The sequence below is a fragment of the Plectropomus leopardus genome, chromosome 1 (assembly GCF_026936395.1).
Source record: "Plectropomus leopardus strain MGB_pleo_1.0 chromosome 1, ASM2693639v1, whole genome shotgun sequence".
NCBI classification, from domain to species: domain Eukaryota; kingdom Metazoa; phylum Chordata; class Actinopteri; order Perciformes; family Serranidae; genus Plectropomus; species Plectropomus leopardus.
Genome location: NC_142176.1, coordinates 27379304 through 27403406, shown reverse-complemented (window position 1 = coordinate 27403406; position 24103 = coordinate 27379304). Strand labels below are relative to the sequence as shown.

Sequence of the window (24103 nt, the reverse complement as noted above, 5' to 3'; positions counted from 1 at the left end):
AATATGAATCTGACATGTCTGACAAAAATTGTTCCTACGGTTCCTTGAAAAGTTTTGAATTTTTGTCTAAGAAAATGTGTGGGAACTGTGTTTACAATCACTTGCAGCGCTTCAAGAAGAAAAAGATGATTTCTCCACAGGTCAGTCATATATTTTATTTAAAACCCTCCTGAAAAAGTCTTTAATAAAGCATCAAATTTAAATGTTGGATGCATGTAGACACCCTGCTCAGATATCAGATGTCAATCAAACACCGTAGATTTTGTAAATGTCAGGTCAGGATTTATGATTAATATAAAAAATGTGCCTGTTTGGGTGAAGTTTAATTTCAGAAATGTCACTGAAATGTTGCCATAAATGTAGCTGTTAATGTGTGTAACTGCCCTGTATGAATTATTTATAGTGGGAGGAGGTGAAAGTGGAACCGGCTTTATCTTAACGGTTTCACTTTACTGACGAGACACCAGTGTGGGGAATAATAACATGGTAAATAAAAAGCATGTTTCTCCCCATATTAAATGCTGATGATTTTTATTAGATAACTCATCACAAGTTAGGCTGCTTGTGAATATTTTATTTCAGCTTGTCACAGTATCTATTGACATTGTTCTAGTTTAGACTCAAGTGTTTAGGGTCGCGTCCACCTTTCTGCATGTATACTAAACATTTTTTCTTCCCTGTCATGTCAGTAAAACCTCATGAGGAGTTTCCTAACAGGCACCACAGTCCCCGTCACACTGACCCGACTGTGTCCATGTCAACGTGTAACTCGACACAGCCGTGCGTCGCTGTGTGAGGGAGCTGATCACTCATTGTGCCAGTCTCCTGCGCTGATACCTGCCGGCCGCACCATGAGGGCCAAAGCCTCAGACATGCACAGCAAAGACTGTGTCAAAGTGGCCATCAGAGTCCGACCATTCAACAAGGTCAGTGTTCAGTCATTTTTGTGAAGTATGTACAGTTTGTCTTTTAAAAGCTGTCATCCATTTCTTATTTTATACTGTTTCTCTGTCATTTATTTGCCTGTTTTCCTGCAGTTTATTCATTGCAATGTACTGTAATCTTATGGTATCTCGTTCTCTGACATATCCCTCTGTATTGTGTACACACTGAGTGCAAAGCCTGGGTAAAACCTCTGAAAATACAACTGAAATTATTAAGGACAAGAAAAGAGGATATTGTATGGCCTACAAACACATTCAGTGCTTTTGAGGCAGAGATTTGATTTAAGGGGGAACACCCAAGTGAACAGGGTAAAATGTTTGACTAATAGAGATTCCCTAGTTGGTTTCTTACAGTGAGACAGTTATTTTTTTTCTTACAAATTTTTTTGAAAATGTGTAAATATGCAAACAAGTCGTTATTTCTAATTAAAAATGCACCGATTTGAATACATTTCCAAACAAAACTCTGAACAGACGTCCCACAGATCTGTGAAAAAGTCTTAAAGGCACTGGATTCATTAATTCCAAAGACAAGGCCTCGTTTGGTATTAAAATGTCCAAAATCAGAGGCATCAGTGGCTAAGTGGATAAAGCAGGCACTCTGTGAATAAAGGCCGTGTCCTTGCCACAGCAGCCTCAGGTTCAACTCCCACTCAAGGCCCTTTGCTGCATGTCACCCCCACCCCCCCCACACTATCTGTCCTATCTAATACAGCTGAAAAAAAAAATGCCTCTCCCAGTAACATCACCTAAAAGTCATGTTTTATTTTACAATAAATATTTCTACAAAATTCTCTAACCTTTAGTAATTGATATTGGTTCATGCTTACTTTTTCTTTCAGTTATTGTAAAATGAGTGTTAAATTTAATTCCGAGTGGCAGTAAAAAAAAAAAAGTCTAAAAAAGTATTAAATCCCTCTTGCCTTAAGCTGTAGGAACCCTAGTAAAATTCTTGTTTTACTTTATCATATTAGAATTAAAGATTTTTATTGAAAGAATTTTGGATAACTCTTACTACTCCATAAATTATAAAATACTGTCGACGGGCATGAAAAAAAAAATTTCCATGAGTTTAGGAGTAAAAATTTCTATGAATGAGGCTATAAATTAAAAAAAACTACTTTGAAAAAACACTCAGAATATAGACAAGAATAAAACTAAAAAGTTTATTTAAATGCTACTGAAGTTGAGATTTTTGGCTCCCACTTAAAAAAAAAAACACAATAGTTTGAGGCACCTGGTGGCTCAGTGGATAGAGCAGCACTCCGTGTACGGAGGCTGTCCTCACTGCAGGTTCAAATCCAACCTCAGCCCTTTGCTGCATGCGTGTTTTGCATTTTGCATGTTTTATTGCTGCATGCTGCAATAAAAATTAACATCTGAACCTGTATTTTCATGCACATTTGTTTTATTTGCTCATGTCAGTGTATAATCTTCAAAACAATAACAAAAACCCATTATAGGCTTTTTTCTCCTAACACTTACACACATTCCATGAACAAACAGGAGCAGGAGGAAGAAAATCTTAATTTTTGTTTCCACAAGTCCCACAGAAGACATGTTATGGAGGTAAAACGGCCCCAAATCTTAAAATTGCATCAAAAAGCTGTTCTCACCTGAGGTGTCTCCCCCAGTGCTGATTCACACTAAAGTGTCCGACTCTCACATAGTTGCTCATCTGGTCATTTCTTCTAAAGCCTTTTTAAATATCAGTCTTTAACTCCCTCCCTCAGCCTTGTTCTCTCCTCCTCTCATCCTCTTTCTTTTCCTCCCTCCTTTCAGAGGGAGAGGGAGGCAGGCAGCAGATGTATTGTTTCCATGGTGTCGAGCTCCATCACCATCCAGGACCCGCGTGACTCCCAGAGTCGTCGTTCATTTTGTTTCGACTACGCCTACTGGTCACACAGTGGCTTCACACGAAACCGTGGTGGCCTGTTTGTGCCCGAAGAGCCCGGGGGCCGATACGCCGATCAGGTTGGCCCCAAGTCATTCTGGTAGAGCATTTTGAAGTACAGACATAGGTCTGTACCTTTAAACTTAGATATCAGTTTTCATGTGCTGTGTTCAGACACCTTTCACAAGGATTTAAAACGTTTGAAACACGAGCAAATGGGTCTGATTTCTTTCAAAAACAGGGAAAAAAGGCAATGAGGAACTTGGCAAGAAATGTCCCACAAATTGTAATAAATTACTAAAGGCTGACAAGAAAAAAAAGAGAAAAAAGAAAAAAAGAGATGTGTATATATGTTACAGAAATACATATATTTGTAGCACTTTCTTTTGGGCCATTTCCTTGCTTGCTTTTTGTTGTTTTTTTTCTTAATTTTCTCTTGCAAATTTTCAGGAAATTTCTTCTAAACTTTATACATTTCTTACAAATTTTTGGGCTATTTCTTTTAAAGTTGCTCATTGCTTTCAGGCCAGTTTGTTTATGTTTTACAGGGTTAACATGCTGTGCCTTTGTAGCATTTTATGTCACTGATCGTGAAGCATTGATATGCACTATTTTGTTTGCAGTGCAATTTGTCGACCATGTTTTAAGAAATTGCACTTTAATCTTGCAATAAGTCTTGTTTCATTGTGGGCGGCACGGTGGCTCTGTGGTTAGCACTGTTGCCTCACAGCAAGAGGGTCCCTTGTTCAAATCCCGGTTGGAACGGGGTTTGGTCTGGTCGGGGGCCCTTCTGTGCAGAGTTTGCATGTTCTCCCCGTGTCTGCATGGGTTCTCTCCTGGGTCTCTCCTGGGTCTCCAGCTTCCTCCCACAGTCCAAAGACATGCAGCTCAGGTTGATTGGTGACTCTAAATTGTCCTTAGGTGTGACTGTGTGTGTGTATGGTTGTTTGTCTCCATGTGTCGGATGATGACAGCTGGGATTGGCTCCAGCCCCCCCTGCGACCCTTACGAGGACAAGTGGTTACAGAAAATGACTGACTGACTTTCATTGTGTTGTAAGCCCACGTTTACATTTTGTGAATATGTCGTCATCCTGCTTATGAGTGGATGTTGAACTAATGACAGGAGAAATATGGACCAGTTGGGAGCCACTGATCTAGAGAGCATAAATTTGGAGTGAGTGAGCGTTGACAAAATCTCTTCTGTTTCCAGGACAGCGTGTTCCAGGACCTTGGAGAGGGAATATTGGAGAATGCCCTGCAGGTTGCAATCATCATGTATTTAGCTGGAGATTCATTCACATCTTTAACACAGAGCTCTGTGATTAGATTGACTTTGTTCTGTGCTACTGGACTAAAACAATTTTAAGGTTCTGCTGTCTGTCGACTTTAGATCTGTTCTCATAGTAAAAGTCCTGAAATGATGTCTGCAGGGTTACAATGCCACACTGTTGGCCTATGGGCAGACCGGCTCGGGGAAGAGTTACTCGATGGTCGGCTACGGACCCAACAGAGGCCTGGTTCCTAAACTCTGTGACCGACTGTTTCAGGCCATCAGAGAGAACCAGGACAGCAGACAGTGTCAGGTAAAGAGTGTGTTTCAGGTCATCATAAATAAACAGCAGACAGTGTCGTCTGTATGGGTGTGTGGTGTGGTGTTTGTGATTCTGAACGTCTTTATTCTTGATGTCTCCACAGGTCTTTTTCAGTATGTTGGAGATCTATAATGAGCAGGTAACAGCAGCTGTTGTCATTTTATTTTTTTCAGTTTAGCTTTTTTGTTTGTAATATCTCTTTTCTCTGGAAGCCACTGCTTTTGTACACAGCAGTGTGGACTCAAGTCACAAGACTTGGACTCAAATCACATATCATCATTTTAGATTGACTTTACAAAAATCAAAAAGACTTGAAGCTTGAATTGGACTTAAACACCAATGACTCATGATGTAACTTGGAGCCTTTTGACTTGAACATGTTTGTTACCTTCACTCCAAGCCCAAAGATTAAAAAGTATGTTAAGCAATAGTATATTAAAAAGTTTGCCACAAATCGGTTTATTTCCTAAATAAACTTAGATAAACATTATACATTCCCAGCAAGTCGACTCTTAATTTTCCTAATCCACTTTGTTTGAAGTTGTGCGAAGTTACTGAGCACCATAATGATACCAAAGATAACTTTGTTTGTGTACAAAAACTGTCAACAAATTACAAATGGCAGTACATAAAAAAGTATAAATTGAAAGTTACAGACACAAGCAACGCCTTCCAACTTCTTTGATGTTTTAAGTTACACAAAAAATGGTAAATCGAGGCTAATATTCACCTAGTGCGCTAATGCTTAGCTAACATTATTACTCTTGTAAAATGACATAATATTAGGTAAAGAGTGTGTTACGATTTGTTTGGGGCTTGAAACTCATCATTTAGGATTTGGAACTTTAATCAGGATTTGATTGCAAAGACTTGTGACTTGGTCCCACCTCTGTTGGTCCTCTGTTGTCCAGGTGGTTGACCTGCTGTCTCGGGGGTCTCGTACTCCTGGGGGACTCAGAGTCAGAGAGGAGCAGCAAAGAGGCTTCTATGTGGAGGGTCTCCGAACTGTCCCGTGTGACAGCGCACAACAGGTAGAGGGACGGATGGAGAGAAACACTTCTGCATACAGTAACAAACTGTGAGACAGTGTAGGGGAGCTACATAGAATTATGATATAAAAACTATCAGGGAAACACATGAGAGCTACAACAGATGTTTCTGGATTTTTTTGGGATCCCTCTGTTGGTTCTGTTAGTGATTGTACTTGAAATCATGTTTAAATGTGAATATTAAAATGTAGGTGGAACAGTTGATGGAACAGGGGACCAGAACTCGAACCACCGCTGCCACGCACATGAACGCCAACAGTAGTCGCTCACACATGCTCATTATCCTCCAGCTCAAACAGGTAAGTGGCTCCCCGGGAACACTGCTTAGTCTGGCATCCAGTTTTTCCCAGTGGCCACTCGAGGTAATGCAGCATTCTCCCCCACAGGCCATCATATTAAAGGAAACATTTGTTAAACTGTTGAGAGGAAACCCTGAACTGCAATCAAGTTATGGCACTTTCCTTTATGAATTTTTGATCCATGGAGACTTTATTTATTATTGTAAGAGTTTCCTCAAACCATGCAAAGCAATTTTAAGTCTATGACTCGCGGGCAGACCGAAACACCACTGTGCACATGCAGTGGGTCACATACTGTGGAAGTAAACCCAGAAACTGGACACTTTTGGGGTATGGACCAGTTCCATTGAACTGAAAAGGTGCCATCTTGATGTTCAGTATCCAGTTATTATTTTACATCCATGGTGTCTAAGATCAAGATTTGACTCTTATAGTATCAACATACTTAAAATGTACTCTTTTTTTTTTCAAGCAATTGTTGCCTGATTATAAAAAGATTATAGTTATATTGTCAAGGATTATTTGATTTTTCTTAATGATTTAATGTTTTTTTATTTATTAGGATTTATGAAACATTTTGAGTCTGGAATATTTAAAATGCATTTTATTGGCATTTAAAATGTTTTTAGATACTTAAGGTACAATATTTTCAATATTCAGATTATGTCACTTTTGAAAAAAAAATGTTATCAATTACAGAAAATGTCATGTAATTTGTATTCAGTAACTAACCGCATATGACCCAACAGTCAGATGTCAGATGACTATCTTCAAGTCATTTCATTTGTTGTTGACTTTCTGTCAGATTTTTTCCAAAGAGAGCATCACAAAGCAGTCCAACATCAACCTGGTGGACCTGGCTGGCAGTGAGCGTCAGCGGTCTTCAGGGTCGGAGGCTGACAGACTCAAAGAGGGCACGGCCATCAACCTGAGCCTCACCACCCTGGGCAATGTGATCAGGTTGGCCTGGTGGTCAGTTTGATCGAGTTTTTGATCACTCTGGTCCATCAGCATCTTTCATGTCCTCTCCTCTCCTGCAGCGCTCTCGCTGATGTGGCGGTGGGGAAGAGGGTCGTCCATATTCCCTACAGAGACTCAGTTCTCACCAAGCTGCTGCAGTCTGCACTGGGAGGCAACAGTCGCACTGTGATGGTAACAAACACTTCATAGGAAATAGTGCTAATACACACTGATGTTGCGTTATGTTCAGTAATGTGGTCATTTCTGAATTAGGATTTTATCTTATTCTCAAGATTGCCACGCTGAGTCCTGCTGACATCTGCTATGAGGAGTCTCTGTCAACGCTGCGTTATGCTGAGCGGTACAAAGAATTCATGCAGTGTAACCCATCATCCAAAAAAAACCATGCTAAAACGTTTGCACCAATTGCTCTGAGTCATTTATTTTTGCATCTTTGTTTTCCCCTGTTTTCTTTTCCTCTGTCCCACCTGTGCCCCATCCACAACCCTCACTCTTATGTCCACACCTCTCTGACCTCTTTAGGGCAAAGCGTATCCAGAACCGAGCAGTGGTGAACGAGAGCCCCACTGAGCGTCTAGTTAAAGAGCTCAAGGCCGAGAATGCCAGACTCCTGCAACGTCTGAGCCGGTTGGGCCAGGAGGGACGCAGAGCCAACGACGAGACCAGTAAGACGTGCTTCAAGCATAGAAGAGAAAATAATTCAGCAGTTCAGGGTCAACGTGTGTGTGTGTGTGTGTGTGTGTGTGTGTGTGTGTGTGTGTGTGTGTGTTCAGAGGAGCTTCGTCAGCTGCTGACCCACAATGAGCTCCAGATCAGGGCCATTCAGACTCTGTGGGAACAACACCTGCAGGAGGCGCTGAAGGACTGGGAGCAACAGTACGCTAACATTACACAGGTACACACACACACACACACACACACACACACAGTCAAATAAACAATCAGAGGAGCACCACGGTGGACATTGACAGAGTACATTTACTTAAGTACTGTATTTAAGTACCGTGTGTGAGCATCTGTACTTTACTTGAGTTTTGTTGGGTTTTTTTTTTAAACTTACTACTTTGTCTCACTACATTTGAAAGATAACAAATAACAAATGTTATTCTTTCGACTCCCAATACATTTCTCTCTACATTTGCTTTGAAGTCAGTGGATTTATTTATTTATTTTCTAAAAATCAAAAGTCCATAAACTGTGATCATACAGTTCTGTGTGTGGTTTGTCCGTCGACATGGTGTTCTCGTACCTCTACCTCTTGCATGTTCTACTCCAATTGGGCAGCTCATCACTAGAGACAGGTGAAGAGGAGACGCAAGCTGTTTCACATTTCTGGCAATGCTGTGTAATATAAGTAGAATTTGTGTATGTACTGTCGACATGTTTTATTCCAAATTAAATCTGATAGTTGTTCAGATTCTGTTGTGAGTCCTGTTGTAGTTAATGCTTGTTTCGAGTTGAAGTTTTAAATCACTTCAGATTAAATAAAATAAAATGAGCAAAACAGTTGAACTCATCTAGCCTACAAAATTATGATTTGTCTACTTGCTTTACTTGCTTCTACAAACAAATCAGTGCACTCTGTGGGTTGTTATAGATTTAGTAGGATCCGTCAATGTACTATGACTAAATACAACAATGAATTGAAAGGAAACAGAAAAAGTATTTTGAATACTTGAATATTTTTAAAAGCAAGTACTCCAGTACTTTAACTCAAGTAATAATTTGACTCCGCATCTTTTACTTGTATTGGAGTAATATTTGACCAGGAGTATCTATACGTTGACTCAGGTAATAGAGTTGTGTACTTTGTCCACTACTGGAGGTGCACACACTCAGGAGTTTCCATAGTTTCAGATGAGCTTCGGTTAACCGGTAAGCACAGAGCGTAAAAGCACTTTGTGAAGGTTTAATGTATTAAGTCAATACCGTTACTCCTGTTGCCACCTGTCTCTCTGTCAGGAGCGGAGGATGATGCAGATGCATCCTTATATCCTGAACATCAACGAGGACGCTCAGCTGTCAGGGGTGGTCAAGCTTTTCATTCAGGAGGGTGAGTCTGTCTCTTTATGTTGAGATGAATATTTCACTCTCCTGTTCAGTTCACCTTTTAGAGGGAGGTGTTGGGAGTGAAGAATGTCAGAGGTAAGAGGGCCCTGAGAACCAAAGTGACTGAGCACTTTATCACAACCTGAAGGACTCATCGCCTCAGTTTTTAAGTGTTGTGATGTCATGAGAGCTAGAGTCACTGAGGGGAAATACATTCCCTCCCGGTGGCGACAGCTGGGACTACAAATCATCATGGCATTGAGTAAAAGACTACAAGACCCACAGTAAGCAGGGATTGCCCCAGTGAGGGAGGTGAACTGGAGGGGGAGTCAGTGCATGTGGAGGAGAGGCAACGATTAACATGGACAGAGTTTTTAACATGGATAGTTTTTTTAGTTATGTTACCCAGGCGATGGTGACTTAGTATTTTGCTTTACATACCTGTTTTGTGTTGTTTAACTTTAGTCTGCAGGAAATAAGTTTACCTGTTGAAAAGGACTGAATACAGTGAGATAAGTTGGAAAGTAATGTTTGACTCTCTGCACCTGCACCTCTAAAGCTCCAAGAGAAAAGCTCCCGACCTCTCGAGACATCACATGTTCACAACGTGTTCGTTACAACTCATCAATACTGTTTTGTGTTGCAGGTGAATGGGACGTTGGCCTTTGTGACTCTTCCCCGAGATCCATCTCTATCAAGGGCTTAGGGTGAGTTTTCATCACATCAGTATCACATCAGCAGAATTTAAACATCATAAAACCAATGCAAGTAAAGTTAGAGACTCCACAGTTCATGCAAGATGTCCAAAGTGGATGTGGATGATGTCATTGATTGGGGACTTTTTCATGTGTGTTTGACTAAGTGTATGCTGGGATAAGCTGTATGTTCTGCGACACTTTTGAACCTTTTATGTCCGCACAAGGATTAAGTGGGAAAAAAAGCCTTTGCATTTTTGCAGAACGTTTAATGCTTAAAAAATTAAAGAAAAGTAAGTACTGTAAGTGTAAGCTTGAAGCTTAGTGTTTTTTCTCATCTTTAAATTTACAAACACAAGTTTGTTTTTGCTCATGTACTGTATGTGTGTTTTTGTTTGTTAGGATCCACGAGCGTCATGCTGTATTCAGGAATGAACAGCGGCGGGTAACTCTGACCCCGCTGTCAGGGTCAAAGGTCATTGTCAATGGCAACGCTGTCTCCCAGACAACAGAGCTGCAGCACCTGGTTGGTCTCAACACATAATCAAACTTTATGATGCGACTGTGTGACATGCGTACTGGGGGTGGGACCTGCTGTGATATCACTATCACCATATTGCAATATATCACCTTTTTTAACTGCCAGATAAGGAAAAAGTTTTTCAACATCTATGTTAACATATCTAATATATTCAGTTTTTAGTATGCTCATCTTACTTCAATCATTTTTACTGCAGATACATGTATCTAGTGAGAAAACCATTTAATTTTATTAATCTCACAGGCTACCAAAAGTGAAATTTGCATTTGCAATATCCATAACTTATATAATACAAAATCTGTATATGTATATCAATACAATATTGCCACGCAAAATATCCCAATACATTGGTGTATTGATTTCTCTCCCACAAAGACAAAGTATTTGTTTTTTTCCTTGCCCTTCAGGACCGCCTCGTTCTCGGCTCTAACTGCACCTATCTGTTCATTGGTTATCCCTCTGAGAGGGGTGGGGATGACTGGAGCCGCTACGACTACGACTACTTCCAGTCTGAGCTGGCTGCTGCTGAAGGCATCCATCTGGGTGAGGAAGAGAATCAACAGGTGGAAGTAAAGGAAGTTTATCTTTAATGGGAAACATGTAAGATGTTATCTCTTTGTGTCTGTGTTTAGGTGAGTCAAGTGCTGGGTCCAGTCAGACAGACCCCAGTCTGCTGGCCGTCTTCTACGACTACATCAAACTGATGCCCATGGTGGCTGAGGCCAATCAGATGAGCCAGGAACTGAACAAGGTAACACAAACACATGCAACACATCTTCAGATTCACACATTCAGTGCTTTTTATTGTTGTGTCTTCCTCTGTTTTTCAAGAAACTGTAACTTTTGGATTGATATGTTCTTTCTGGCAGTGGTTGTTTGGAAATTATCTAGCAGATGTATTTTTTGTTTTTGGGATCTCATGTATTCATTGTTGTGCAGGAACAATAAACATCTGCAATTTATTGTCTGCCATGTTTGTAGGCAGTGGAGTTTAAGTTGGAGATCAAGAATCTGGCACTATCAGATTCAAAAGGACATGATCTGAAGAAGGAGATTGTTGTCAGAGTGACATCTGTGGGAAGAAAACAGGTTGGTCTGTCTGTCTTTATGTATCTCTTGTACCCCAGCTTATATGCTTTTATTATTTCAATGTAGGTTTCAGTTGTGGTCTTGATTTTTTTGTTCCTTTGTCTAAACTATTGTCACATTCCCTCCCCAGGTGTGGATGTGGTCCAAGGCCAAGTTTGTAAACCGTAAATTCCTGATGGAAGAGGTCTATCAGCAACATCAGGCTGAGAGGAGCAGAGACATTGTAATTCAATAAATTAAACAACATTGCTCATGTTTTTCAAAAAGTTGTAAAAAAAAAAAACAATTTACAAATCAGTAGACAGATATCATTTATGTTTCTGTAATTGCTGATCCCTTTTCAATGTTGTAGACCATCAGCAATTCAAGGAAAATGTTGATCAGTTTTTAATTGTTGCTGTCAGAGAGTAGAGGGTCTGTCTACAGCTGCATTACCCAGAGAGAAAGACCCATTCTGGGATCCTGTAGAGCCTTTACTTCTGGGCACTGCTCACCTCTGGCTTCAGTCTTTGGCCTTCCGCATCTCTCTAGAAGAGCAGCTTGAGGTACAAACACACTGAGTATGTGCACACACACATTAATGAAAGGTGAACAGTGCTGAGTAACCCTTTGTCCTGACTAGGCAAGATCGTCTTTTTAGCTCAACCTCTGGACACCTTGAGCCTTCTCAAATAAAGTCTGCCAAGTGTGAAGGACTGTGGCCTTTCAAAATACCAGACCATAAAAATGCACAAACAATGAATTTCTTCCTATTTAACACGTATCCTGCACTTGATAATCTCTGTGTGCAGGTACTGGGGTCAGAGGGCACAGAGGAGGCCATTCTACAAGCACAGCTGGTCCCCTGCACCTCAGCAGGACTGTATGACGCACGCACGCACGCACGCACGCACGCACGCACGCACGCACGCACGCACGCACGCACGCACACACACACACACACACACACACACACACACACACACACACACACACACACACACATACACCGACATACACACACATTGCAAATAACCCTATTAAACACAAAGAGATACACTGATAAATAATCTTTCTTACCTTCCAGCCCTCTGGGTGAGGATGACATTCTGATTGACCCGTCTGAGTTACTGGGTCGACGACTGGACTTCCAGCTGGTCCTGGAACAGTGTTGTGGCCTGCGCTGGATCAGGGAGGCCCGCAACAGAGGGGTCCAAATCGGGTGAGGCATGTCGAGGCTTTGAATGCACTAAGAGAATTTTGAAGTGCAGGAATGACAGCGAGAATCCCTACAATAAATTACAGCCCAGGAACTGGAGGTCAAGATAAAGTAACAACTACAGTGAACATGCATGCATTTCATGTATGTAATAAGAAAGTCATATTATAGTACATCATTAAAATGTTATCAAAAAGTCAAAGTATATTGTGCCCTTAAAATGTCATAATATGGTATGTAATAAAATTTATGCCATTAAAATATAAAAAAATCATGTAAAAGGGGATGTCATCAAAAGTCAGAAGAAAAGTGTGCCAAAAAAGTAATAAGTATAATATTCCAAAATAAGTCATAGTATAATATTCCTTAATTTTTTTTAAGAAACATCATTGTATAATGTGCCTAAAAATGTCCTTGTATAGTATTCCATAAAAAGTAAAAAAAAACAAAAACTAAGCAAAAGAAAATTAGTACGCCAAAAAGTCAAAAACATACGTTTCGTATGTTATCTTTTATCCCTTCGGCGGTCAGACTTTTCCCTGTGAGTGCTATACACCTGTAAGGTGTGGTTTATATTTTACTGCATACACTGTTTTCTTATCCCACCTCCTTGGCTCCTTGCCTAATTGTATATTGTGAAAGCTGCTATGTGTGTTTTTTTGTGGGGTTTTTGTGTAGTTTGTTTACATGCTCCTCTAAACTTACTGCCCCTAGTGGGATTAATAAAGTTGTTTGAATTGAATTGAATTGAAAATGCCATTGAAGATATTGTATAGCATTCCATAAAAAATGTTATTAAAAAGTCATACTATAATATTCCATAAGAAAAGTAAACGAAAATGAGTGAAAAATGAATTTGTCATAAAAGATAATCACAGTTTTAATATTTGTGTGTGCTCATATCCAGTAGTGTCATGATAGTAATGGGGAGTGTTACTGTCATCCGAATTAATATGTCCAGAAGTGAAACATTTGCCTTTGTTTTCCCTTGTCCTCCCCTCACTCTCTCAGTTTCAGGTTATTTGACTGCAGCCAGCCTCTCTACACTCCGGCTGTGTGGCATAATGTCAATCCTCTGTTGGATCACAGAGTTCACTTTGCCTCCCTTCACACCTCCCAACGTCTGCTGGACTACCTACAGAGCAGCGCTGTGGTGCTGGAGCTCTGGGGCCTCCAAGGTGAGAGTGAAGTGATAGACAGATGATTAGGCAAGACTCTTCTTTATTTTTTTTTTTTTTGTACTGTATATTGGCTGAGAGCAGGAAACAAATATGGTTTCTTTTAGCTCAGGAACTTCAGTGAATATATGTACTACAAGGGTGTATGTAAAAATGTATCTAAAATATACTAGTATGTCGAACCTAGTTATGAATGTTTTATTTTACACTGGAGTTTATTACCTCCTGTCACAACAGCAGCTGAAAATGACAGGAAGCAGATATTTAAAAATGTAGTATTAAAAAACTGTAAATGTAGTCTTGACTTCCTGTTCCAGAGGGTTGTACTGACCTGATATCATCTCTGGAGGGAGTGAGGATGACTACAGAGGGTATCTTCGTCATCGGGGAGGCAGGCCCAACGGACACAACAGTGAGTTTAATGTTGAGTTTGTATTCCTGCGTCAAAAATGATCTTTGACTTTCATGTGTTTCTAAGTCTAGATATGACACTATGAAAGAAATACATGTGTAACCTCATACATTATGTATTTCCAATAACATGATAAAATAGTAAAATCATAGATCAAAGGATGGACTTCACTTGACTGTATTTGTTTCTTCAAACTTATTTTCCCTTTCTGATGACAAATTCCAAGCAACAACAACCATAATGCAAAAATGTCATTAACTGGACTGTGTGTGTGTGTGTGTGTGTGTGTGTGTGTGTGTGTGTGTGTGTGTGTGTGTGTGTGTGTGTGTGTGTGTGTGTGTGTGTGTGTGTGTGTCTGTCTCTCTATCTGTTGCAGCCTGTAGACTCTGCAGAGCTCAGCTGTTCAGTGAGAGCTCTTCAGCAGGACCTGGAAGAACTGAAGAGTGTAAATGCTTCACTGAGAAAAGAAAATCAAAGTCTGAGAGAACAACTCAGCGCAGCCAGGAATGGTAACTGAAATATACACGATGCACACCAAGATTGAAGTTAATATTATGTTATTTAAAACTACCATTTACATCACATCCATACTAACTTTTCAGAGTTACTAAAAGATGCTTTAAAAGTCACATGCCAAAATATTCCCATTCATAAAACCTAAAATATTAGATTATATGACACCTTTGCCCCTTTTTGTGTGTTAGGTGGGGAGAGCATGCGTGGTCGGTCGGTGCGTCCCAGCTGCGATGCAGAGTTTGCTCGTGCTCTCAAGGTTTTCTACCACAGCATGACGTCAGTCAGGGGTCAGCTGCAGCGTCTGCGCAGACACAGGCCCAGCGTACGTATCCATTACTACAAGAAGGCCTTGTTTGAACCTTTGATAATCGAACACAATACACAATCAGACACACAAATTAAGTGACAAATTTTACAGTGAGCTTGTCACACAAACTGATGTGGATTAGAATAATTTTCCTACTGTGTTGCTTAAATTAAAGATTTTCCTTTAAGATCGGTATATTTGGAATATGACAATACAGGAAATTTATTAACATTTCAAGGAGTTTACAAATGTTTATTTTACAAGACTTTTTGTATTTTTTTGTATTATTTACAATCATTGTAAGTCTTTTTTTTTCTTTTAGCAAAAAATAAACTCTGAGCAAGAAACATCTGCAAAACCAGGCAGGAAAGGCATTTTTTCATAAGTCATGGAATTTATAATCAAATCTGCGGTGTGTTATGTTTTTTGTGGTTAGTAATCTGGAAAAGTAGAGTAGAATAATGAGCGCGTTGCTAATATTAGGCCCTAGAGCACACGGTACATGTGTAGTGTTGCACATTTATGGCAAACTGTTGATGTTAGTTCTGAGGTTATGTGTTCCTGTTGTTTCCAGGAGGAGTCAGATCTACTGGGGCTCAGACTGTTTGTGGACGAGCAGAGTCGTCTACTGAGGGACTTCTCCGAGCAACTGGAACAGAGCGTCTCTACACTCAAGCAAGATGTAGCCGCCATCGTCCGCCGCAAACGAGAACGATCAGGAATCTGGTCTTGATTTCACAGAGTAATAGGGAGGTGAATTCTCGGTTATTCTTTATTTTACAACACTGCAAATTTCAAATGTAAATTGTTTGTGTGTGTGTGTGTGTGTGTATTGTGTGTGTGTGTGTAGGGTGAAGATACTGTCATTTTCCAGTAGTTTCCAAATGTTGTCACTCAGTTGAACTTTTACATGTTACTGATACGAGAGGCATCAAAGATACGCAAAGATTAGTTACATTAAGAAATCAATGCCCAACAATGATATTGAACATTCTGCATGGTGTACACGTTAGGACATGTTTGTCTTTTGATATAATTGGATTTCTTTTTTACTGAAGGAGAAGCAGTTACCTTTTAATGTAAATTATGTTATTCAGATGTCCTAACCATAACACCACCAGTCAGCGAGAATAAACACACATTTTTAATGTTAACAGAAAAACAAAGAACTGAAGTCTATAAAAAGTTTATTAGACTGCATGTAAAAGAAGTTGTCACAGTCCCAAACTGCAAATAAATTAAAAGGCAAATACAACTCAGTTTCAGAATTCACAATATTTTTTTTTTTAGCCATCATAATGTGTCATATTTTCAAGCGACTGCAGTTCACTCTGGAGCCGTATCACAGCATGGCATCAGAAATCAAGGAGCAAGGAAAGCTCCCGCTCCTCTTCCTCATGTCTCACCGCGGGGGCTGATACCAATGATCAACTAACAAGAATTTTTTAATATCTGAAAAGGAGATATTTCCTCTGGAGTTCAGTGACAGTGTCTGAAACAGCATTTCTCTTGCTTTGTAAGATTCGGAGGTAAAAGCACAACGGTTAATGTTTCTAAGCAGTCACGAATTGTGAGAGTACAGACAGTTGCTGTAGGTCCAGAAAAAGATTAGCGTGGGCACGTTTACAGGAGGAGAGGCAGAAGGCAGATGTGAGGCAGACTAGTCATCAGATATGACGGGGAAGCAGTAGGTGGTTGGTCATGAGAAGCTTAAAACGGGCTGAGAGAGGCAGCAGTGAAAGGCCCGAGAGTTAGATAGGTACATTTGAACTGAAGAGGTAGACTGGAAAAAACACAAAGCTGTGGGAAAGAGACAGACAGCGACAGATATTCTATTGATGAGTGTAACAAGGCTAAACCCAAGTGTTTGAATTTTACGTAAGTTCAGAAATATTTTTCATGTTGAGTTTATTTTTCTTTACAAAAGCACCTAATAATGTGAATGTGTTTGTTTCCGCCCACAGGTACAGAGAAGGCTGAGGGTACAGGTGAGGTAGGTTAATTGGGTCTTTAGGGATTGGGAACAAAATACAAATTATAGAAAAAAAACATTTACAATATATACCTCCTGTAACATTTACTTAAACGTAAAAAAAAAAAAAAAAAAATCAGAGAAAATGTAGCAATAAGCTGTTAGCAAACATTTTTTTCTACAGTATCACTGCCAGTTGTCTGCACCTCTTTGGGTAAGTCTGTGTCTGAACAACAAAACAAACAAACAGAGCAAAGAGTATGTACAAGAGCAGTTAAGGTACATATCAAGTACAGTGGTGAAAATTACATTAGAAAAAAAACAACCTTTCAGCCAATAGAAGCAGTTTTCATTTTTAAATTGCACTCCAGTCTACGCAGCCATGAAGCTTGAATAGAGTGATAGATGTACACCTGAATTTGGGTTACAATGCTCTGGATATCCAATTTTGTTTATTTTTTTGGACTGGTTTGACTGACAACTGCTTTCCCCCCCAGAAAAATCTGTTAAGCTAATGCAGACAAGTCAGTGCTAAAATGGTTTTGTTAGGCCAAAAAGCAGCATGAGCTGGAATAAATGTGTGTGTGTCTAACTGCACACACATTATTCCAGCCCAATTCACCTGACCATGTTTGTATTATATCACCAACTTTCTCACTCTCAAACAAACCATTTACATTCTAGGTTACGCACATCTTTCAGTTATCTCCATCGTGCTTTCTGCATTCACCACTGGAGGCGTGAATTTAAATTTAAAACAAAATATGACCATATGTGTCTTTTTCTCACTCACGCTCTCTCTCTCACACACACACACACACACACACTCTCACTAAACGAAGTTTTCAGCAGCAGACGGACAATTTTCACAGTATAAAAATATTTCACTAAACCACAGAGAGGTCCACGATTTCACATTAAGCCCATATGTATCGGTCTCTGAAGCCACACAAAGATAAATGTTGTCTGTTAAGAGCTGCTGTCCAAAACAAACAGATTAGGAATAATCGAGTCTCGTCAAGTACAGACGGACTCAAATAAGTATATGTGGGAGAAGGCTAAACAGTTAAGATTGTTATAAAAGCAGTACTCGGCAGTGTTCACATATTTAATAATATTCATGTAGGTCCTGCAAGATGGTGAAAGATCAGAATTTGGAAATAATGCCACCACTAGACTCATCAGCCATCTAAGTGTTCTTGTTGATAATGTATGATGATGACTTCTTCCCACTTTTTCAGTCTTTCCTATCCAGTGGCAGCTCTGATGTACCTGGGCACAACCAAAATGATCCCTGAATAATGTCAGCATCACTGATGGATGTACTGTTGGCTCAGCCTGTTTGAGTCAAGCATTTGTAAATTCAAATAATTACGTCAACAAACTTGTCGAGCTTACAGTGAAACGAGCAAAAATCACCACCACAGCACTCACTGGTACATTCTCCACTTTAAAGGAAACACCTTCACACTAAACAGGCGGGCGTGTATCAGCAGAGGGCAAATCTTCCACTGAAAGGCTTCGACAGCATCCTAATCTCCTCAGGCGCTGCTGCCGTCATTTGCAGCAGCTTGGCTGTCACTTCCTGTTGTTCCGTAGGTGATGAGTGTAGGTGGGACCTCAGATAAGTCTTGCTGGCTGCCGTGTTTCGGTTCGCCGTCTATCTGATGGAGGCTGCTGTGAGTGGAGAGGGGGTGGTCGAGACGTGGCATGCTGCCATGGAAACTGCGCTGTTCTGTACCTCGGTAAACCATAGTATCACTCCTGAGAGAGGAAAGGGAAGAGGAGAAAACCTAAGTTTAATCACATTTACAACTTTTGACATAGAAACAGGAGGTCATTGATTTCCTGCTCTACCTGTCATCACGAGTGCGGCGCAGGCTGCCGTGGTAACTGGCCTTGCTGTGAACACTGCTAGCCTTACTCCTGGTGGAGGTGGGGTGGCCATGGTGAGTTCTGACTGGCTCGTCAAGGTCATCTAGGACAGCCAAGTGGGTGGAAGAGGCGTGGGTAGATGTACCCTACAGGAGGATGGCAGGAGGTGAAACAGATGAGACAACTATTAGCATCAGAGATTTGCCCTTAACTCTTTTGTTAAATAGATAAAATGAGGTTAAAACTATGAGCTTGTGATCTCCATCCCTTCAATGAAATTAAAATCTTATCCATACAGTATCCAAAAAGCTACTTGGATATACTGGAGACAAACAGTATGTTATATAGTAATCAGAGAATAGTTAATTGTAGAAAGTTCAAGTACAGTATGTTATAAAATAGCCAAAGTTTAGAATATATAAAAAAGTAATTCTATAGTATACCATAAAAAGTCATAAAAACATCCTAGTATAGTATGCCATATGCCAGTATGTTGTAGAAAAGCTTTTTCCTTCCAGTCCGCCCGCAGGTAAATATTTGCATATGACAGTAAGTATTTCCTTCCCATCGCACACCCACACATCTGGAGATAGTAAATGTTTGGTTAGTGTAAACTCGAGTAACTGTAGGATTTCACACTTGGGTCAGATGGACCTGGGTGTTTTTGGAGTATTTCTTTAAATTTTCTTTAGACCCAACTGTTGGTGTACAGAGTCTATATATACTGTGAACAGGAGAGGGTAAGCTAGTACCTGCAGGTGTCTTAATTATTAACAAATTTGTATGTGTCTTTGATAAAGCTGGGATGCAATTTGGAGAGTGGATTAATGAAAAGGTTCTTGTTTTCTGTTATTCTGTAAGCTTCTGAACGGCAGTCACTGACGATCGGCAGACCGTCCTGGATGTCTGTGGATCTTGGGGAGCAGATTTTAAAGGCGAGGCCTGGGTTCATCCAGCGCATCCAGGTAAGTCTTTTATTTTGCTGTTATATACTAATTTTAATATAATTTATTTTTTTTATATTTATGACAGTGTTTCTGATTAATATTTGTTATTTTATGTGAGTTTCTGATTACAGGTTGTATTGTTTGATTGCTTCTAAGATGTAGCTGTTCCAGACCTTGTCCTAATCATGCAGAAATTAGTCTTACTGTAAAATCCCTAAAATTTCATAAATGACATATTCATGAGCGACAAAAGTCATATAAACGTGCCTAATATAGCATGATTTTTTAATGACTTCATTTGACAAATGATAGAGTGTCAAGTATGACAGAATATCATCCAAAATCCCGCTAAAAAGTCAGAATGTAACTGAAAACTATATAATATGTTATGTTGGGAAAAACAGCTTAAAAACAATGCATTTTTAAGCTGTTTTCAGCAGTTTTTGGGACATGTCATTTTTTGACATTTTTGCCATACTATAGCCTTGCTTTTCGGGTCATTTTTCAACATGTCATATTATGGTGTTTTCTGCCTTTTTTTGCAACTTTTTATGCTATGCCATGTGTTGGCACGCTATTTAATGTGTTTTTAAGCTGTGTCCAGCTGTTTTTGGGACATGTCATTTTTTGACATTTTTGCCATACTCAAGACCTCACAAGCTCACAAGACCCCTATGATGACGTCAATCAATGGTTCGGAGTTCCCCTCGCCCGGACGCGGGTCACCGGGGCCCCACCCCTGGAGCCAGGCCTAGGGGTGGGGCTCGATGGCGAGCGCCTGGTGGCCGGGCCTTTACCCATGGGACCCGGCCGGGCACAGCCCGAAGAGGTGACATGGGACCTCCTTCCCGTGGGCTCACCACCCGTAGGAGGGGCCATAGGGGTCGGGTGCAATGTGAGCTGGGCGGCAGCCGAAGGCGGGGACCTTGGCGGTCCGATCCTCGGCTGCAGAAGCTAGCTCTGGGGACGTGGAATGTCACCTCTCTGGTGGGGAAGGAGCCTGAGCTGGTGCGCGAGGTTGAGAAGTTCCGACTAGATATAGTCGGCCTCACCTCGACGCATGGCTTGGGCTCCGGAACCAGTCTTCTTGAGAGGGGATGGACTCTCTTCCACTCTGGAGTTGCTGGAGGCGCCGGGCAGGGGTGGCAATACTTATTGCCCCCCGGCTCGGTGCCTGCACGTTGGAGTTTACGCCAGTGAATGAGAGGGTAGCCTCCCTCCGCCTTTGGGTTGGGGGACGGATCCTGACTGTTGTTTGTGCCTATGGTCCAAACAGCAGTTCAGAGTATCCACCCTTTTTGGACTCCTTAGAGGGGGTGCTGGAGAATGCTCCTTCTGGGGACTCCCTCGTTCTGCTGGGGGACTTCAACGCTCACGTTGGCAATGAGGAATGGCCCCCCGGGAGGAATGGCCCCCCCGATCTGAACCCGAGTGGTGTTTTGTTATTGGACTTCTGTGCTCGCCACAGATTGTCCATAACAAACACCATGTTCAAGCATAAGGGTGTCCATATGCGCACTTGGCATCAGGACACCCTAGGCCGCAGTTCAATGATCGACTTTATAGTTGTATCGTTGGACTTGTGGCCGTATGTCTTGGACACTCGGGTGAAGAGAGGGGCGGAGCTGTCAACCGATCACCACCTGGTGGTGAGTTGGCTCTGATGGTGGGGGAGGACACCGGTCAGACCTGGCAGACCCAAACGCATTGTGAGGGCAGAGTGTCTGGCAGAGCGTCTGGCAGAGTCTCCCGTCAGAAGGAGCTTCAACTCCCACCTCCGGAAGAGCTTCGACCATGTCCCGGGGGAGGCTGGGGACATTGAGTCCGAGTGGGCCGTGTTCCGTGCCTCCATTGCTGAGGCGGCCGACCGGTGCTGTGGCCGTAAGGTGGTTGGTGCCTGTCGGGGCGGCAACACCCGAACCCGCTGGTGGACACCGGCGGTAAGGGGTGCAGTCAAGCTGAAGAAGGAGTCCTATCGGGCCTTCTTGGCCTGTGGGACTCCGGAGACAGCAGACAGGTACCGACAGGCCAAGCGGAGTGCGGCGGCGGTCGCTGAGGCGAAAACCTGGGCATGGGAGGAGTTCGGCGAGGCCATGGAAAACAACTTCCGGACGGCTTCGAAGAGTTTCTGGACCACCATCCGGCGTCTCAGGAGGGGGAAACAGTACTCCGTCAACACTGTGTATGGTGGCGACGGGGCGCTGCTGACCTCGACTCGGGACGTTGTGGATCGGTGGAAGGAATACTTCGAAGACCTCCTCAATCCCACCGACATGCCTTCCGTTGGGGAAGCAGGGCCTGGGGACCCGGGGGTGGGCTCCTCTATCTCTGGGGCTGAGGTTACCGAGGTGGTCAAAAAGCTCCTCGGTGGCAGGGCCCCGGGGGTGGACGAGGTCCGCCCGGAGTTCCTCAAGGCCCTGGATGTTGTGGGGCTGTCGCGGCTGACACGACTCTGCAACATTGTGTGGACATCGGGGGCAGTGCCCTTGGACTGGCAGACTGGGGTGGTGGTCCCTCTTTTCAAGAAGGGGGACCGGAGGGTGTGTTCCAACTACAGGGGGATCACACTCCTCAGCCTCCCTGGTAAGGTCTATTCGGGGGTACTAGAGAGGAGGGTCCGCCGGATAGTCGAACCCCGGATTCAGGAGGAGCAATGCGGTTTTCGCCCCGGTCGTGGAACTGTGGACCAGCTCTGGACCCTTGGCAGGATCCTTGAGGGTGCTTGGGAGTTTGCCCAACCAGTCCACATGTGCTTTGTGGACTTGGAGAAGGCATTCGACTGTGTCCCTCGGGGAGTCCTGTGGGGGGTTCTCCGGGAATATGGGGTTTCGGACTCCCTGATACGGGCTGTCCGTTCCCTGTATGACCAGTGCCAGAGCTTGGTCTGCATTGCCGGCAGTAAGTCGAACTCGTTTCTGGTGAGGGTTGGACTCCGCCAGGGCTGCCCTTTGTCGCCGATTCTGTTCATAACTTTTATGGACAGAATTTCTAGGCGCAGCCAGGGTGTTGAAGGGGTCCGGTATGGTGACCTCAGGATTAGGTCTCTGCTCTTTGCAGATGATGTGGTCCTGTTGGCTTCATCGGGCCGCGACCTTCAGCTCTCACTGGATCGGTTTGCAGCCGAGTGTGAAGCGGCTGGAATGAGAATCAGCACCTCCAAATCCGAGACCATGGTTCTCAGCCAGAAAAGGGTGGCGTGCCCCCTCCGGATCGGGGATGAAGTCCTGCCCCAAGTGGAGGAGTTTAAGTACCTCGGGGTCTTGTTCACGAGTGAGGGAAGGATGGAACGGGAGATCGACAGGCGGATCGGTGCGGCGTCTGCAGTAATGCGGACTCTGCACCGGTCTGTCTTGGTGAAGAGGGAGCTGAGCCAAAAGGCAAAACTCTCGATTTACCAGTCGATCTTCGTTTCTACCCTCACCTATGGTCATGAGCTTTGGGTAGTGACCGAAAGAACAAGATCGCGGGTACAAGCGGCCGAAATGAGTTTCCTCCGTAGGGTGGCTGGGCTCTCCCTTAGAGATAGGGTGAGAAGCTCGGTCATCCGGGAGGAGCTCGGAGTAGAGCCGCTGCTCCTCCGCATTGAGAAGCGCCAGATGAGGTGGCTCGGGCATCTAATTAGGATGCCTCCAGGACGCCTCCCTGGTGAGGTGTTCAGGGCACGTCCCACCAGTAGGAGGCCCCGGGAAAGACCCAGGACACGCTGGAGAGACTACGTCTCTCAGCTGGCCTGGGAACGCCTCGGGGTCCCCCGGGAAGAGCTGGATGAAGTGGCCGGGGAGAGGGAAGTCTGGGTTTCCCTGCTTAGGCTGCTGCCCCCGCGACCCAACCCCGGATAAGCGGAAGAAAATGGATGGATGGATGGATTGCCATACTATAGCCTTGCTTTTTGGGTGATTTTTTCAACATGCCATATTATGGTGTTTTTGGTGGTTTTTGCAACATTTAATGCTATGGCATGCCTTGGTAGGCTCTTTAATGTGTTTTTTTAACTGATTTCAGCTGTTTTTGGGACATGTCATTTTTTGACATTTTTGCCATACTATAGCCTTGCTTTACGGGTGATTTTTCCAACATGTCATATTATGGTGTTTTTGACCATTTTCTTAATTGGTTATGCTATGGTATGTGTTAGCAGGCTCTTCAATGCATTTTTAAGCTGTTTCCAGCTGTTTTTGGGACATGTAATTTTTTGACATTTTTGCCATACTATAGCCTTGCTTTTCGGGTCATTTTTCAACATGCCATATTATGGTGTTTTCTGCCTTTTTTTGCAACTTTTTATGCTATGGCATGTTTTGGCATGCTATTAAATGTGTTTTTAAGCTGTTTCCAGCTGTTTTTAGAACATGTCTTTTTTGACATTTTTGCCATACTATAGCCTTGCTTTTCGGGTCATTTTTCAACATGTCATATTATGGTGTTTTCTGCCTTTTTTGCAACGTTTTATGCTATGGCATGCCTTGGCAGGCTCTTTAATGTGTTTTTAACTGATTTCAGCTGTTTTTGGGACATGTCATTTTTTGACATTTTTGCCTTGCATTTCGGGTGATTTTTTCAACA

The 24103-nt window shown here is 42.4% G+C and overlaps 2 protein-coding genes across 3 annotated transcripts in view; one reads left to right on the top strand and one right to left on the bottom strand.

Moving 5' to 3' along the window:
• Window positions 1–619: 619 nt before the first annotated feature.
• On the top strand, window positions 620–15642 carry kif28 (kinesin family member 28). Of its 2 annotated transcripts, XM_042487828.2 has the most exons (27): window positions 620–926; window positions 2727–2918; window positions 4051–4101; window positions 4271–4423; window positions 4536–4571; window positions 5344–5463; window positions 5673–5780; window positions 6586–6740; window positions 6821–6932; window positions 7034–7101; window positions 7284–7426; window positions 7535–7656; window positions 8724–8814; window positions 9457–9517; window positions 9908–10031; window positions 10454–10589; window positions 10679–10797; window positions 11028–11135; window positions 11266–11358; window positions 11540–11680; window positions 11927–11997; window positions 12202–12336; window positions 13345–13511; window positions 13829–13923; window positions 14300–14432; window positions 14628–14761; window positions 15321–15642. In XM_042487828.2, the coding sequence occupies exons 1-27, from the start codon at window positions 699–701 to the stop codon at window positions 15477–15479; spliced, it is 3255 nt and encodes a 1084-aa protein (XP_042343762.2). In that variant the 5' UTR covers window positions 620–698; the 3' UTR covers window positions 15480–15642. The 2 variants fall into 2 exon arrangements, with proteins under 2 accessions (XP_042343762.2, XP_087935219.1); XM_088079093.1 differs by lacking the exon at window positions 4536–4571.
• A 274-nt stretch (window positions 15643–15916) lies between these two features.
• Window positions 15917–24103, bottom strand: part of LOC121957973 (frizzled-3-like) — a 72942-nt gene continuing 64755 nt past the window's right edge. The window contains 2 exon segments of the mRNA XM_042506845.2: window positions 15917–18482; window positions 18576–18739. Of these exon segments, the coding sequence (XP_042362779.2) occupies window positions 18260–18482; window positions 18576–18739 (387 nt within the window). The 3' untranslated portion in view covers window positions 15917–18259.